Below are 18,373 nucleotides of genomic sequence, written 5' to 3'. Positions count from 1 at the left end.
CCCACCAGGACCACTACCCCACCCAGCCCACAGGCACTGAATCCACTACCCCTGCATGCCCACAAACCCCTAACAGGCCCACATCCCTCCCCCTGTGCACAGCCACCCACCCCTGCAAGGAAACACAATGGCCTATAACACTCACAAAGCACCTCCACATCCTAAGCTAAAAGCAATATTAACCCCACTAAAGCATCCTGCATGGCCCCAAAGTGTGTAAGCTGCACAAACCCGCCTAGGCCCCTGCCCCCCATCCAACCATGATAATGTTACAGACATGTCCATTTCCCCCAACAGGCACCACCACCCATGCCACTCTGACAGACAGGATAAGGAGTGGCAGTGTCCCCCAGGGAGACAGAGGCACCTCACAGGACACTGGGGATGGAACCCTGGACACTGATGAGCAGGCTGGCCCGTCACACAGTCCTGGACTGGCACCATCCAGCAGCCCCACCCAGAATATCACTGACACCCCATCACCCAGCCAAGAACATCAGTCCAGGGCAACCGTCCCCACACCTGTGTATCCAGGCCACAGCCTGGTGGAGCACAGGTACAGAGTCCACAGTCACCCCCTACCAACAGGCAGGAAGACGATGGCCCCAGTACAAGTGGTACCGCCAGACCTGTGCAGGGGACACAGGCACAGGGGGCTAGGTCCAGTGGGAGGACATCACTGGCCCAGGGGCGAGGCCAAAGGATGGATGCTGCAGCCCAGGACGTGAGTTCGGATGTCCTGGGAGCCTACCACCATACCCAGGACAGATTGGCCCAGATAGTATCCACCCTGGAGCAGAGTCAGAGGATGCAGCAAGCACACCACCAAGAGGCCATGGAGCAGTGGAAACTGCACAATGCCATAATGGCCAGCATAGCAGGTGTGCTGCAGCAGCTTGTCCAAACACAGCCTAAGGCCCACACAGAACAGGAAGCCCCCACTACAGCACAGGACACAGACCGGACAATACCAGCATCAGCAGCGACTTCACATGTACTACCCTCAGAGGAAACACAGGGGACATCCATCTCATCCCCTACAGGCCAACAACAGGCGCTCAAACGCACCCTCAAGCCAAGATATGGCACAGGAACACCTGCCAAGAACAAGGCCCCCTCTAAGAAGTGACTCTGCAAAAAACTGTCCACAAACTATCCCACTCAATCAACCACCAAACAATGCTACCAATAATTATAAACTCATGTAAGCATGGATGGACCTACCAATACTGACAACAATGCTGCCACTGTGTTGCCATTTTGGATAAACACCATTGATCCACTGCCATCACTGTAATTTGCACGATTTTATCCTTGCACCAAATAAAACACATATCACACCTGTTACAATGTCCCCTGTCATTATGTGTGAACAAAGTGAGATATTGATGCAACTCGTTGATAACTCCTTTATTTGTACCTGCGTAGCACTGCACATGTTGCTGTGCCTAAATATGTTTGTAAAAAATTCACTAAATTGTATACTGTCCTATGCAGACCTGGACACAGTGGCAATTAGTATATTCCACCCCCCCACCCCCAAATGACAAGACACACTGACAGTATGATGCACAGACACCAATCTCATCCAATTGTCCCACATAGTTACTGGAAGTAGAGTTGTAGCAGCTGTGTCCTGGAATTTACATCTTCCTCATCATCACCATCACTCTTGTCCCCTCTCTGAGGAAGCTGGTCTTGATATACAGCACCCTCCTCCTCCAAGAGGGGGATAGAATTTCTCACAGCCTCGTTGTGCAGCATGCAGCAGGCCACCACTATTCTTCACACCTTTTCAGGCCCATAGGCCAGGGAACCGCCAGAAATATGTAGACAACAAAATCTAGCCTTCAGGAGACCTATTATGCGCTCTATCACCCTCCTAGTACGTCCATGGGCCTCATTGTAATTCCTCTCTGCATCTGTTCCAGGAATCCTCACTAGTGTCAGGAGCCAACGCAAGTTGGGATAGCCAGAATCAACTAGAGAAAGGTTAACAACACAACTTAAAATGACAAGCCTCAGAGGCGGACAGGCTGGCTGTCTGCAAGGTGGCAATAAGTGACAGAAACACCTACCTATGATCCACCTTCTGTCCTCTTGTAGTTGTTCCATCTTGTGTGGCACACTACTGTTCCTCAGCACGAATGAATCATGGACTGAGCCAGGGAACATGGCATTCACATGTGTGATGTACTGGTCTGCAGTACACACCAATTGAATGTTCATGGAGTGAAAGTTCTTCCGGTTTCTGTACACCTGTTCACTTACTCTTGGGGGGATTATAGGTATCTGGGTGCCATTGATGGCACCTATCACATGGGGTATGTTGGCAAAGGCATAGAAGTCCGACTTGATGGCAGGGAGGTCAGTACTTTGGGGAAACCTCACATAGGACTGCAGGTATCGTACAAATGCATTCAGGAATCTTGTCAGTATAATGCTAAACATTGGCTGTGAAAAACCAGCACCCATGCCCACTGTCACTTGAAATGAGCCCGTGGCCAGGAAATGGAGTGCAGAAAGCACCTGCACTTCAGTAGGGATGGCATGCTGATTACGATTTGCCAGGGTCAGTGCTGGATCCAGTAATGAACAAAGTTCAAGAATAGTTGCACGAGTGAGTCTGTAATTGATAATGATGTGACACTCCACCATGGTCCGCAATTCCACAAGTGGTCTGTACACCGATGGGGCCCTTCCTCGCCACAAGGGTCTGTACCTAGGAGGATTTGAAAACACGTGTGAGGAACACACATACATCTGCACACATTGTTTTTCATTCAGCACTGCTGGCATGATTGTCAACAACACTAATGCATAATGTGTATGACATAACATTAATTTGACCACAATTATAGATCAGGGCTTGTCAGGTGAGGTAATGTGATTTGTCACATGCCTATGTGTGTTTGAGGAACAGTAGCACCTGTATTGCGCAGATGGGAATTTTTTATAAATGCGTAGTTTTTGCCAAAATGTCTGCCCCATGTAATCCAGAACTGTCGTTGTGGAAGAGACCTCATACCGCTAATTGACGTAACAGCGTAAGGCAGTGTTTACCGCTGTGAACAAATTCATTGGTTAACATGGATGTCAATGGGGAAGCCTAGCGTATCAAGATCGCCGCCGTCGGTGATGGTGCACACCGCCGCGGTGTGTATGTGAACTCTTCACCCCAGCTTCACTTGACTCGCTGATCTCGTTCAAGCAGGTACTCCACTGAGTGTACTGCTGTGTCCTGCATCTGGTCATGGAAGTGGCACGTGTTGCAGGGGAAAGGGCCCCGGCCTTCACCCAAGAGGAATTGGAGAGGCTCGTGGACGGGGTCCTACCCCTGTACGCCAAGCTCTACGGACGGCCAGAGGTACAGGTGAGTAGGAGGATTGGGGGCCAAGGATGTGTGTAATGGTTGGTGTTGGCAGCATACATGTGTGCACCTCTGACCCGGGATGGGCCAGGGTTCCTGACATGCTGCGTGTGTATGTGCTGTATGTCGGTTTGTACTGTCCATCCCATAGTGGACGTATAGCCAGCTGTATATGATTGGCCAGTGCCTGACCTCTGTGTTACATTTCTGTGTGTCCCTTTTAGGTAACACCTCCCACCACAAGCATTCACACAGCCAACATACACATGCACACACATTAACATCCACTTCCCCCAGTGTGCCCACCTCTTCCGTCTCTCTGTCTGTCCCCTCTACATACACACCCCCAGGCACTGCACCTTCATTCACTGTTGCTGACACTATTCCTGTAGTCACCACATTAGCACACATCCATACATGCACCCCAGACACCACACCTGCACTCCCCACAACTACTTTAGTTGACACATGTAGCACACTCACCAGACTTGCAGACACCCAAACAACATACATTCACACTGGCAGCCTGTCTTGTCCCACTGTGTCCACCCCCACCTCCAAAAACACTCAAACACACCAAAACACCCACCCATCACACATCCACCACACCTCTGCACACTGTCCAGTCACCTGCACCCACAACACGCACACCTACACCACTTATGACCACACCCTCTACCTCCACTCCCATGCCTTCTTCCAGGCCCAACCCAATTGCACCAAAGAAACTTTTCCTCTCCTGTGCTGACCTATTCCAACCCACTGGCCCACCCCATCTCATCCCTAAACATGCACACCTCCTTGCCCTTTCCACTCCTTCCATGTCACAGCTCGCCCCTGTCCGCCCTTCACATTCCCGTACCCCTTCCCCAGAGAGGAAGAAGCCCCGTGCTGAGCCTATTCCATCTGGCTCCACCCGGTCCAAGCACATTCCCCCACCTTCCAAGGCCAGCCCAAATCCCCTCCACCTTCCGAATGCAAATCCAAGCCTCACCCGTGTCATAAATCCCCACCCAACCAACCCCTGCCCCTGTTCCCTGAAGGTGCCTCAGTGCCCCATTGTTGCCCCTATGAGGTGGAGTACCATAGCACTTGTGGGAGTCAGGTTGGGGCCATTGTGGCCCACGGAACTTCGAGCACTATGGACTGGCCATTGCCTTATTTACAATTCGTTTGCTCAGTGAGCTGAATTAAATGTTATTGTGTGGCCTGTGTTTTGGTGGCACACTCTGTATCCCTGGTCTCTCGTTTCATTGTTTGTGGGTGTGGGGCACATGTATGTACTTTGGACAGGTTGGATTTGCCTTGTGTCGGGTAAGTCCCTCTTGCTGTGGGGTGTATGGGTTGTACTGCTGTGAAGGGTTGTGGGAGCGTTGCAGGGTGGGTGGAATGGGTGGGTATGTAACTGTGCCCTTTCTTCCCTAGTTTCGTACGTTGCGGTACTTACCGTTGTCGTCTTCGTCGTCGGTCTCGGTAGTAGAGGTATATGGCAAGGAGAAGGGCTGGCATGATCTGCAGCTCTCTATCCATGTCTGCTTCGGGGTGTTGTGTTAGCCTCCGGTGAGTTTTTCCTTATATTTGGTTTGTTTCCGCCTGGCTTAGCGTGGCAGTGGTTCCCGCCCCGGAACTGATGGCGGTCTAGTGGTTCATTATTTGATGGGCGGGTTGGGCTTTTCCGTTGGACCGTGGGCAGGCTCTGCCGTCGTTGTCGGCACTCCTCTGCTGACGGTGAGTGGATTTCAGGATGCCTGTGTTTCAGTTGGTTCATTATTTGGCGGTCCGGACTGCTCCTCTGTTGGCGGTTTTTACCGCCACCACCAGCGGGCGGTGTTTACCGCCATGTTCATAATGAGGGCCTATATCTCCTTTTATTTCCGCCATTCTATTGACAAGGTTACCAGGAATAAATTAAAGTCTGAGTGTTCCCGTCTATCATTACCCAGCAGCGTCACTGCTACTCCGGTTATTGACCCAATCATGCTCATGTTTTTTACCATATTCGGAAATGATCCTAAGAAGTGTGTGGATAGAGCTTAGTCCGGTTGCCAGGATAAACTGTTAGACTTGGTGGGTCCTCTCACTAGGATTTTTGATTTGGCAGAAGAGGCCAAAATCTATCTCCAATAGACCCTGTTGTACTTTCTAATTGGGCACAAAGTGCTATTTGTATGCTTGGTATTGCGAACACTCAATTATCTATTGAAAGAAGAAAAAGTCTTCTACTAAAGATTGACCTGAAACTGGTGTCTCTGGCCTCCAAGGAAAAGGGTCATTTGGCTAAAGGTTTATTATTTGGAGATTCAGTCATAAAAGAATTGGGCAAATATGTCTCTACCTTTGCCACCTTGGATTAAGCTCATCTTTCTCTAAAAAATATATTTTGCCGGCCGCTCCCTCAGTGGTCAATACCCCAACCGAGACTCCTACAATCAGCAGTACCAGCCTGATGCCTACTCAAGATACAAGCTACGTTTCTACCGCCGCCGCCCAAGAGGGTACCGGAGCAGAGGTTATTCCAACAAAGGAGAACAATTTTCCGGTAAGTGTTTTCAATTTTGGCCTTCCTCTAGTAGGAGACAGACTGGCCTTGTTTGTACATTCATGGTTGCTTCTCACGTCAGATCCCTGGGTGATTCAATCTATTCAGGGTTACCTCTTAGAATTTTATCAACCCCCTATTCAGTCCAGTTTCCCTCTTCCCCTTGTTTTCTCTCAAGATCAACACCAGCGCCTCCACAATGAGATTCAGTCCCTCCTCTCCAAACAGCCCATAGAGCCAGTCCTGTTCGACTCTTCAGGTTTTCTCAGCACCATTTTCTTGGTCCAAAAGAAAAACCAGATGTTTCGGCTAGTTCTGAACCTCAAAAATGACAACAATTTTGTCATTTATTGCCATTTAAAGATGGAGACTATTCTCCATGTCAGGGATATTTTACTGCAAAACGATTAGTTGGTCAGATTAGATCTTCAAGATGCTTACCTTACCGTACCAAATCATCCCTCTCACAGGAAATATCTCCAATTTCAATGGGACGATTCATTTTACCAGTACAAAGTTCTTCCTTTCGGCCTCTCCTCGGCCCCTTGGTGTTTCATCAAGATTCTCAAGCCAGTAGCGGCTTTCCTCCGATCTCGTGGTGTCCGTCTAATCCTCTATCTAGACAACTTTCTCCTTATGGCACAGGACAGAGCTCTTCTTCTTTCCCAGTTGCATCTTTGTCAAAATCTTCTCCTCAAGTTAGGATTTCTCATCAATTTTCAGAAATCTGCCATCGTTCCTGCTCAAAAACTGGAGTTCCTCGGTTTTCTCATAGACAGTACTCTTTCTATTTTTCAACTTCCCCAACACAAGGTCTCCCTGATCAAGAAGGAAATTCGCCAAACTTTATGTCTTCCTCACACCCCTCTCAGAACTCTAGCGCTCTAGCTCGTCTGGTGGGGCTTCTTGCTTCCTCAATTCAAGCTATCTTCCCAGGTCCTCTGCATTATCGCGCCCTCCAGCATTTAAAGATTCGCCATCTTCACAAGGGTCTTGCCTATTCCGATCCACTTGCTCTAGACCCCGAGTCCAGAAAAGAACTACTGTGGTGGCTAACTCACTTAGATGCCTGGAACGGGAGAACTATCTTCTCTGCCGCCAAAGATCTTGTATTAGAATCCGATGCAAGTCGGACTAGTTGGGGCGCAAGGTGTGGTCGGTTCTCGACTGGAGGCGCATGGTATCAGAAGGAGTCCTTCTTGCACATAAACAGTTTAGAGATGCTTGCAGGTTCTTTTGCCATCCGCTCCTTTACGAAACAAAGAGTAAGTTACACCATTCTTCTAAGAATGGACAACCTAACCGCAGTCAGGTATATCAACCATCTAGGAGGCACCAAGTCCAAGATTTTATCAACCCTAGTAAAGCATCTTTGGGAATATTGTCTCCCTCAAAACATCTCAGTCATGGCAGTTTACCTGCCAGGAAATTTTAATACAGTGGCAGACTGGTACTCCACACATCTTCACGATTCCAGCGATTGGCAGCTGCACTCTTCAGTGTTCAATCGTCTTATTTCCATCTTTGGCAACATGTCCATAGATCTTTTTGCTTTTTGTCTCAATTCCCATCTTCCTTCCTTCTTCAGTTGAAGACTGGATCCACAGGCTCTTGCCACAGATGCTTTCCTCCAGGTCTGGCTGTTATCTCTTCTTTATGCTTTTCCTCCTTTCCTTTTGATTCCTCGAGTCCTTGCACAAGCATGCAGACAGCAGTCTACTCTGGTTCTCATAACTCCCTTTTGGCAAGCACAGCCTTGGCACCCAACTCTATTGGAATTGACAGCCGACCGTCCTGTCTGGCTTCCTCATTTCCCCAACTTACTGCTGGATCCCCAAGGTCGGCAGCACCACATGGACCTCGACAACTCCTTGTTTCTCATTGCTTGGAAGATTTCGGGTCATTCTGGAGAACCCCAGGAATTTTGGCAGATGCTCTCAAACTCATCCAACAACCTAGAGCCCCTGGTACCACCAGAGCCTATAAATCTCCATGGGCCTCTTGGTGCAGCTGATGTATGGACAGGAATTCAGATCCCTTTTCAGCTGATGTAGTGTTGGTAATGAATTTCCTTGCTTCCTTGGCTTAGCAGGGTAAGGCCTACCACACTATTAATACTTACAGATCAGCCATTTCAGCTGAACACTATAGAGTCAATGGCAGGCTGAATGGTGAGCATCCCCTAATTTGTCAACTTTTAAAGGGAGTAAGATATGTTTTTCCGTCATCTCCGAAATAGAACATAATGTGGGATGTTAATTTGGTGTTAAAATTTTTCACTGCCTAGCCAGAGGATGCATTCCTTTCCCTTAAGCAACTTTCTGCAAAATTGACTATGCTTTTATGTCTGATATCTCTAAAGCGCGTTTCTGATGTTAAAGCATTGGATGTTACTTCCTTTTTCTTCTCTCCTTTCTGTGTTTCTTTTCAGGTTCGGAGACGTACTAAAACTAACCTGGCTTCTATTCACTACCAGCTTTTTCCCTCTCAACCCAAATTGTGTGTTGGAAATTGTTTACAGAATTATGTGACTCATACTGCAGATTTGAGATCATCCTCAGCTTCCCAATTACTCATTTCTTTCCAAAAACCTCATAAACCCGTTTCTTCCCCTACCTTAGCCCATTGGGTCAAATGAATCATGTCTTTGGCAGGAATCAACCGAGGTTCCTTTGGTGCCCATTCTGCTAGAGGGGCTATGGCCTCTCGGCTTTCTGGCTGGAGCCTCATTGCAGGATATTATCAAGTCTGCAGACTGGTCTACTGAAAACACGTTTAGAACTTTTTATTGTAAGCCAATTTCACATGTTTCTGATTCTGTTATTTCTATGCTTTGAACATGCATAATATGAGCCTCCGGTCTTGTAATAGAATTGAGATTTTCCTAGCCTTGGTGTCTGAAAGGCTAGACTTTATTAAAGACAGGGAGGCGAGTATTATCCCACTACTTAAATTACCCCTTCCCTGTTTCTTTATTTCTGTTCCAACTCCCTCTCCCGCCGTTTGTTCCTCCTAATACGCATGGTTTACTTTCACCAGAAAAGGATTTCTTCTTCAATGGATATATTCTTCCTGGACTCGTTTCCACGCTCGCCAGTTTCAAGATTGTTTCCCGGACCTTTTCACTGTGATGACAATTTTTTATGCTGTTTTATTTGTTAATTATTCTCCTCTTTAGTTCTCGCATCAAGAAAAGAGGACTTGTTGTTCACAATCAATATACTAGTAGCTATACTCGACGTCCGATTGGTTGTTTTCCCATTGTGATGTCACATTGTAGTTTTTTTACTTTTTTCTTGGGAAATGTAGTTCTTTCTTGGCTGCTGTAAAATTAAAGCAAGAAAAGACTGCATAATACTCGCCTCAATGTCTTTAATACAATCTAGCCTTTCAGACACCAAGGCTAGGAAAATCTAAATTTTAATTGTTTATTTATTAATTGCTAATAACATTTTACTTTCTTTTTAAATAAAAACAGGTATTGCAAGTTTACCAAATTGTGATATACTGCATTATTTACGCAATAGGCAGCCTCGTCTTCATTGGAGGAATGCTGAAGGTAAAGAATATGGGGCAGGTTGTACTGACGTACTGGTTGCACACAAGTCCTTGCAAACTGCACACCAACTCTTTGCAAGCAGTATCTCATTCTGCTAACTTACCTATGTACTATCACATCGATTTACAAAATTACCATTCGCAGGGGTTCATAGAACGGCCTGCTGACCAAATATTAATTAGATAGGTCGCAATTTGTGGACCCTGTGATTGACGACAAACACAGGGATGGTGGGTTGCAGCATTCTGTATTTCCAAACGAAAACCTTTATTTAAAAGCATCCCAGTTTTTTTTAAAGGAACCGGTGCTGTTTTAAAAAACAGTTTTCAGTTCGGAGAATCCTCGCGAGACCAGGCAGTGCTGACACTATACCCCAAACTTTGGTACGGCTCCCCTTGGGGACACTTGCCATTTTATCCATAAGGAGCTTTTTATATGACCTACGCTCCACCAATAACTCGGTGAACATGGCTCCCGAGGATGCAACATGTAAAACATACACGAATCTCTCTCAGTGTCAACTTTTGGCTGCCAAAATACCTTGACTTAAATCAGACACACAATTAATATTCAGCTGCCATTTTTGGTACTTGAAGACCAACCACTCACAAATTAAACTAATTGTAAAAGCGAATCAGACTATGATTAACACCAGCTGCCAATCAAGCAATATATCGAGGCAGTGATTCTATCGTTCATGCTCGAGGAGCAATCTAATGCCATCTCTCTGCTCGATATGCCTTTCCACCACCAGTCACTCAGCATTATATCCCTCCGCTTGGGGCAACCGCCATTTCATTAGAGCAGCAGCAAACTTCCATGGTTGACAAACTAATTTTCACTTTGTGGCAACAACTGTGGCACGTGTGCCGGTGCGTCGTCCGTGACGCTGTGCCTTACCTGATAGCGTGATGGCTGATTGAGAATGCTGTTAAAGCTGTGCGCCTCGAATACCCTGGAGTTCGACTGAGAAAAAAGGTTCAGCTGGAAAAGCAGAAAATCAAACACATTATTTTATGCTGATCAATAATAACCTACACAAATCTATTCAAACACATGTTCACACGTCTCATGGCATGTCAATTTCAGGTAGTAGCCTTGGAAACAATGGAAATTCTGCTGTTTCTGTGACTTTTGCACACGAAAGAGAATTTAATCAAATGTGTCTCTAATTTATATTACAAGAAAATAGCCTCTGTCCTGATTGTAAGTTCGATCTGAGAGAGCGCTTCTGGCCCTATGTGAGATGTGTAGAGAATTAAAAAAAATAACCTATTGTGGATTTAGAAATCCGTCATGTGTAAGTAAAACCCTTAGTACCTGGACACTAGATTGTTCTAGAATGTGCAGATACACTGTGACAGCAAACACTAAGGGCCAAGCAGCATACCTGACTACATCGTAGGAACAGGCTCCCACTACCACTTAAATGCATCTGGGCTCAAATAACCTTCAAGACATTCCTGGATTACTTACCAGTAATCTTCATCACCCTGATTCCTTATTCCTAGCCCCATTCCTTACTATATGCATATTGTGAGGTGAAGCCTCACCATAGTCACCTCTACCAAGCAACTCCTGATTAAAATAAAGAAAAAACAACCCCATCCTCTTTAGTATTAAAGGGGAACAAGAATTATGCACTTCCTGGACTTACCAAAACTCCACAGACACTCCCAAAAATGAAAAGGGAGGGAGGGAAAGTAAGTATTGAGGTGAGGAATACAGAATCGGAGAAATGAAGATTATTAGTAAGTAATCCAGGCATTACCTCCTAATCCATTCCTCGTCCCATTCCTTACTATATGCAAAAATACCCAAGCATGTATAAAAAAAAGTCATGCTCAAAACTTTTACGAAATACTGAAATCAAAACATAAAGAGACACAATTCTGTCACTAGAAAAAAGCCAAACAAGTATATCAGTTCTATACCTGAGATGAATTTAGAGCTGCTCTTCCAAAATCTAATTCAGATCTGTGAGTTAAATTCAGCCTGTAATAGTCAACCAAAGTAGACTGGGAAACCAAGGTGGCTGCAACTCATATATCTGTAATGGAAACACCACCCCACTCTGCCCAGGACACAGCCATTCCAAGAGCTGACCAAGCCCGAACCAACCCAGGAGCTATAAGGTCCTCCATGGAGGAAGCAATGGAAATCACCTCCCTTATCCAACAGGATATGGTTGAAAAAGAGGACTTTCCCCTTTGTTTTCATGACCAAATTTCACAAAAATGGGATTCATTCATTTCAAAATCTGCAGATCTAACCAAATAAACCTTTACTGTCCCGACTGCATCCAGAAGAGATTCACCACCACAGGATGAAGAAGGCATAGGATCCACAATTTTGGGGGGGTCTTGTTGAATGCCAAAATCACCTTGGGGATAAACTTAGGATCCAACTTTAAACACAGTGCGATCCTCAAACAATCTAAGGTAAGGGAACTCCTATACAAGGCTGAAAGTTCACCCAGTGTACTGGCAGTGACAATGACGACCAAAAAAAACCCACACCTTTAAGGTCAAGAATTTCAGAGGAATATGAGAGTGTGGCTCAAGGGGAAGACTTTCATACCAACAGAAGGTCCCAAGTCACAAAATAATTTCTTACTTTGCTGCTCAGCAATAAAAACCCTTAAATAGCCTGGAACCATAAAGAGCACCCCAAGGTCAACAGAATACCTTAGTTTCTTCAAACCAAAAGGAGGAGCTCTGTATTGCTGAAGGCTGTTGCTCACCACAAATCTAAAAGGCCCAGTCCGAAGGGACTTCCACAGGGAGAGAAAAAGATGTTCTTACCCCGGTGAGGTGAGAATTAGGCTCCAAGCGTGAGTGTCGCTTTGATGAATGTGTGACTACAAGCACCCCCTGCCCCTTCCCGGAGGATCTAAGAGGCGAATAGCGTAGACACTAGAAGTCTGTCCAGCAGAACATTGATGCCAGTGGGCATTTTTTTATTTTAGTTGTATATATTAAACCACACCACAGAGCATGTAGTAATAGTGCTTTCATTAATGGTAGGTGTACAAGGAGTGACACTAGGGAGTTAACCTTGGTCCTGATGGTAAGTCTAGGGGTAGAATCCGAAACATGTAGACCACTTAGGAGGTAAGGTACATAACGTACCCCCCTCCAACACTCCTTTTTAACCATACCACCCCTGTGAGACATAATAAATTAGTAATACTACCAGAGGGCGGTATTTTTAACTAACCAAGACCCCACCACTCCTATCCCTTTTAGCATTCACATTGTTGAAACCATCAGTGCTCCCACGCATTCCGTCGGTCGCAGCATGCCTTGTTCTGTAGCAGAACAGGAGGAAGCCCAATGATGAAGCATGCCACCAAGGGGTAACCCTGGTGGGTGAGGGTTTTTCATACAAAAAAACGTTTTCTCTCTCTGTGGAAGTCCCTTCGGACTGGGCCTTTTTGTACAATTACCAAAGTTCTAAGGAGGATAGACCCAGTCCCATCAAACCCTCCTTCTCCCCCTTTTTGTTAGCACCACAAATCTAAGACATTTCTGATGATGGAGGCAATAGGAATGTGTACGTAAGCGTCTGTTAGATCTATGAAAGCACAACGTTTCCCAAAAGAAAGATCATTTTGAAATAGATCATCTTCAAGAAAACATTCTGCTCTTCGAGGACTATTATCCGGCGATAAACCCCTGAAAGTTTCTTAACTAGAATCACAGGAGAGTTTCAACCTATTCCTCTTTCAGAATTGAAAAAGCTTCAATAGTTCTCATCTGAAGAAGTAATGCACTATTTGCTCGTAAAGCTTGACTCTTTTCTGCTGTCATTGGAAGTTGAGATAAAGAAAATGGATCTCTGTAGGAAGAGATGGAAACTCTAGGTAGTGATCCTAGGAAACCAGCTGAAACCCCGTCAACTCTGACCAGATTTTGCCAAGAACTAAGATATAGAGTCAGTCTTCCCCTAATGGCCTTCTCCAGCCAGCCTCCTCAGATAAAAAAAGAGAGCGACCCTTTGTGCTCTCCGAGAAATAAACAATGCATGGGCACAAAAGTACAAATGGCGATCATGCCCAAAAACAGAAAGACAGGAAATGTGCCTGGCGCAATCCTACATATCAATATAAGAAATAAAGGAGTCAGGCCTGGCACTGACAGTTCTAAGGAACACAGGCCCCTGCACTGGATGGAGTGTGCTGATAGAGTGTACACACCAAAAATAATTCTTGTTCCCCTTTAATACTAATGGGGTAGGGTTATTTTTTCTTTATTTTAATTAGGAGTTGCTTAGTAGAGGTGACTGTGGTGAGGCCTTGCCTCACGATATGCATATGGAAGGAATAGGACAAGAAATGGATGAGGAAGTAATAATTCATTTTTCTTGAAAATGTCGGCTCTCAGGCAGAGCAAAGGTGTCATTTGCTGAAAATTGAGCTGTCCTAGGCGATTAGCCCCTCTATTTCTATAAACCAGAGAAATACCTCTGATAGGCCAGCTATTGCTCTATAATTCTCTCACTCCCTACCCCCTAGAAATTTATTTTCTCATTTCCTTCAGGAGACACTTCCTTTTATCCCATTCCTTCAGGAAAAGACAAATTGTCTTTCAGTAGGAAGGTGATGCAAAAGAGTAAAATATGGAGAGGTTGGCTATGTCAATCAGGACATGTTGTAGGGAAAGACCGCCCCTCCTTTAGTGGGATGTCAGTCACACCTGCACACACACACACATTTACCACCAGTGTCACAGGTAAGGGGATGGGACCAGAAGAAGGAAGTTGGCCACTCAGGTTCTCACTCAAATTCGAACTACAATCTGGTATTTGTGTCGTTCTTCGTCCCTGTACTACAAGAAGATATGACAAACAAGCAGCATGCCCTGCCAAGGTAGAGAATCTCTGAATTGACTTCCTCCAATACCGCCCACTGCAGGCTCCAGGTCCCTGAGCACCCCAGCTGCTCTGCTTGGCTCCGCCTTCAAAAGCAGCTGACAGGACTTTTACTAAAATACGTATTTATTTGTGTCTAGAGGGCATGAACGTCAATTTACCAAAATGCCAGAGGTAGCGGATGTGACGTCATACGGCATTTAACCCTTATTTTCATTCACACGCGCATGCTTTCACATGCACACACATTTACACACACACACACACACACACACTCGCTCTCACGAAATCACACACAAGCACGCACCTAACATACATTTTAAATCATTTTTTCTTACTTAAGTTGCCAAGGAGGGTCATATTCCAGTAAACCGCAATTCATTCTTTATTACACTAATAGTGAATAATAATTAAATATTATTCACTATTTGAGTTATACAAAATTGGCAGGAAACAAAGAAAATGGAGCAGCCGCTGTGTTCCTTGCACAGATTTTTCCTCCTCCTCTGAGGCCAGGGGTCACAAAGACAGTGCTAGGGGTCGCGAGCGGCAAGCCGCAGCTGCGACCCCTAAATGACGTCCTTGCTAAAGGGTGCAACCTTACAGTTTAAGGGACCCTACCTGTGGAGAAAAGGTGAACGCAAAAGACCTGTCAGTGCATCCTGTGGTTCTGTATTGCTTCACCCTTCTGTCGATTGACATATCAGGGAGCTGGACAGCAGTGAATCTCTGTGAGTATTCTGAAGCTGGGATCTTGTCTGTTTGGACACGGTTTAATAGGAAGAGAAATGTGTTAATTGCTCTGGGTAGCTGTTCTGTTTCTTTGTTATTCTGTGTGCGGCTGATTTTCTTTGCTATTATGAGATCATGTTCGCTGGGAATATTTCCGCTCAGACGAAGATCTGGTTATAATGCATCGACCCCTTTCAATATTCAGAACACATCCCTTGTGTGCAGACCAGAACACTAAGGCGGAAATTAATAGGTCTCCTGTACAAAGTTTGTATAAAGCAAACACTGACAGGAAAGTAATTTTACTTCACATTTAGCCCAATTGATTGTGCTAATTTCCCTACATTCAGCAGTGTTTTTAAGAATGTCTACTTTTGTCAGGGTATTCTTTCCCAGACTAAGGGGGTTATTCTAACTTTGGAGGAGTGTTAATCCGTCCCAAAAGTGACGGTAAAGTGACGGATATACCACCAGCCGTATTACGAGTTCCATAGGATATAATGGACTCGTAATACGTCTGGTGGTAAATCCGTCACTTTTCCGTCACTTTTGGGACGGATTAACACCTCCTCCAAAGTTAGAATAACCCCCTAAGTCTTTTTAACTGCAAAACATCCTCAGTGCTTGTATTTTTACAAATAACAAAACGCTGATTTCGAGTCCTTTTCTTGGGGTGCTTTGGACACTTGATTTAGCAGGGCTAGCAAAATCAAGCAATCAGAATTTACTGTAGGAGGTGGCCGGGCTTAGAAACTCAGACACAATACGACATAGTAAATAACAACCATTAAACTCCATGTCCAGTCCGTACTCTAGCTACAAAGAATGCCGGGACATTTAGTTATAGGATGAATAAAAAAAAGGTGAAGGTTATGTAACTGGAGGAAAGCCAGACTTTCCTAGTACTTTCTGGGTTAAGACAATGTCCAAAACATGTTTAAAGTTTTCATGTGCTAAGCACTAGGGCCCTCATTCTGACCTTGGCGGGCGGCGGAGGCCGCCCGCCAAAGTCCCGCCGTCAGGTTACCGTTCCGCGGTCGAAAGACCGCGGCGGTAATTCTGACTTTCCCGCTGGGCTGGCGGGCGGTCTCCTTCAGACCGCCAGCCAGCCCAGCGGGAAAGAGGCTTCCACGATGAAGCCGGCTCGGAATCGAGCCGGCGGAGTGGAAGCTGTGCGACGGGTGCAGTTGCACCCGTCGCGTATTTCACTGTCTGCGCAGCAGACAGTGAAATACATTTAGGGGACCTCTTACGGGGGCCCCTGCAATGCCCATGCCAGTGGCATGGGCACTGCAGGGGCCCCCAGGGGCCCCGCGACCCCCCCTACCGCCATCCGGATCTCGGCGGTCCGACCGCCGGGATCTGGATGGCGGTAGGGGGGGTCAGAATCCCCGCGGCGGTGCAGCAAGCTGCGCCGCCGCGGAGGATTCAATGGGGCCGCGGTACACTGGCGGGACCCCGCCAGTGGTGCCGGTCCGACCGCGGCTTTACCGCCGCGGTCGGAATCCCCATTGAAGCACCGCCGGCTTGTCGGCGGTGCTCCCGCGGTCCTCCGCCCTGGCGGTCAAAGACCGCCAGGGTCAGAATGAGGGCCTAGATGTTCTAGACCACTGAACCTGTTGCTATTATCATCATATGTCTTCACTCAGGTTAACTGGACTTCAGGACCCTTGAGGTTTACTAAATAGCTTGTGAAGAAAGTCTCAGTCAATGAGTCAACATTAATGGATGGATAATATTTATTCACACACACTACAGTAATGCCTGTTGGCGCTGGATTCAATCCAATAGTCAGCTGTGCTCGACAATGTATAGCACCCTTGCTGTGATATGTCTGGAACTCTGGCTTAGTGGTATCTGGCACTGGGTGCAACTCTGGGCCACCCAGTGGACTCAAGCGTCTATGGCTGAGTTTCCAGACGAAAAACGTATAACTCTTTCACTCAAAAACCCACCACCCAAACAATGGGAGTTCGACCGAAGTAGTCAATGGTAAAGTGTTTAGGCTGGCAAGAGTATCGGTGGCAAGTTAAATGTCCATCCACGTCTCAGGTATCTGGTCACAGTTCAGTAAACACAGAAGTTAAGAACCCAACTGTTCTCAAGTTTCTTCAGTAGGGGCTGAAGGCAATAGTGAGTAAGCACCCATTCGGAGGTCACTTGGGAACACCAATCGTAGAGACCTCTATCTTGTAAAAACACACAGACATGACCCACTGGACCACCAAGGCTTTACCAAATTATTCTGTTTTGGCAACCTCAGTTGTGGTGGGCAGGCTCTGGGATTCCTATCCCACTGTGAAGCTTTTTCCTTTTTAAGGGTGGGTAATCCAGTCTCCTCTGACATTGATCCATGGTCGATAACTATTGAGCACAATCTTGGTGTAAATTGGTAGCTTCATCATAGGCCTAGCATGTTCCTGTTGCATAGGCTTAGTATTTATTTCTTCTGTGCTCTTGCTGAGATTTGCTTTGATTTGTCTCTCCTGGACCCTATGGTAGTTGTACGAAATCTGATTGACAAACGCTATTTTAAATTGACCTTCCACTTAAAAGTGTGATTAGAAAATAGCAGTAGGGGTGATCAGCATCTGAAATTCAAGTGGAGAAGATTTCTGAACTACCTTAAATCCAAAAGCTTGGTTGATGGGTTTTCTTTCACTCTAAAATGCTGACTGTAGTTCTTTTCTCCTTGTAGGTCCATATCCCACTCATCTTTCAAAGATTTATCATGTGACAGTGCAGTCAGTACCTAAATTTGTTGCCAAGTTTTTGTTAGATCTAATTTCAGATCATCCTTTTCTTGGAACAACTTTTATCACAACTATGATGCAGTGTAACTAAGGAAAATCCTGGATAGGTGTACCTTTACTCTCCTCTTACTACATGAAATAACTCAATGTAACCAGGGGTATTTGCAAGTTTATTATAGCCTCATTGAGTGATACGAGCTTTCTCTAATATGATAACTCAGCCGTTCAGGCTTTTGAGTTTAATTGCTCAGTGTCTGAAACATTAAAGTTCTAGATCATTTGAGAGGGGACGTTTACTCAGAAGTACTAATCTTTGCCCCTATTCAACAGGAGTTTCTCCCTTGTGTACAGCCAAAGTGAGTGATAAATCCACCCTCCCTGACTGGGTGCAAGATAAATCTTATGATCTATTCAACGGCATAATTTGTTGGAGAGGTGCTACAAAGACTGATAGTGGCTGACTCATTATTATGACAGATCACTGTCTTTTTAAAAATCTTTTAAATTAACATTTTCGATAGAGAAGACAGTGTCACCATATAACTATA

The 18,373-nt window shown here is 45.8% G+C and overlaps 1 protein-coding gene across 1 annotated transcript in view; it reads right to left on the bottom strand.

The window, feature by feature from the left end:
• The window catches only part of TRPC3 (transient receptor potential cation channel subfamily C member 3), a 490,138-nt gene that overhangs the window by 22,089 nt on the left and 449,676 nt on the right, over positions 1 to 18,373 (bottom strand). Inside the window, exon 10 of the mRNA XM_069242530.1 lies at positions 10,369 to 10,452. Within this exon, the coding sequence (XP_069098631.1) occupies positions 10,369 to 10,452 (84 nt within the window). The remainder of the gene's footprint in view (positions 1 to 10,368; positions 10,453 to 18,373) is intronic.

The sequence above is a fragment of the Pleurodeles waltl genome, chromosome 1_2, assembly GCF_031143425.1.
Source record: "Pleurodeles waltl isolate 20211129_DDA chromosome 1_2, aPleWal1.hap1.20221129, whole genome shotgun sequence".
Taxonomy (NCBI): domain Eukaryota; kingdom Metazoa; phylum Chordata; class Amphibia; order Caudata; family Salamandridae; genus Pleurodeles; species Pleurodeles waltl.
Note: the sequence above shows the minus strand (reverse complement) of the source record. Positions and strands in the feature narration are given on the sequence as shown.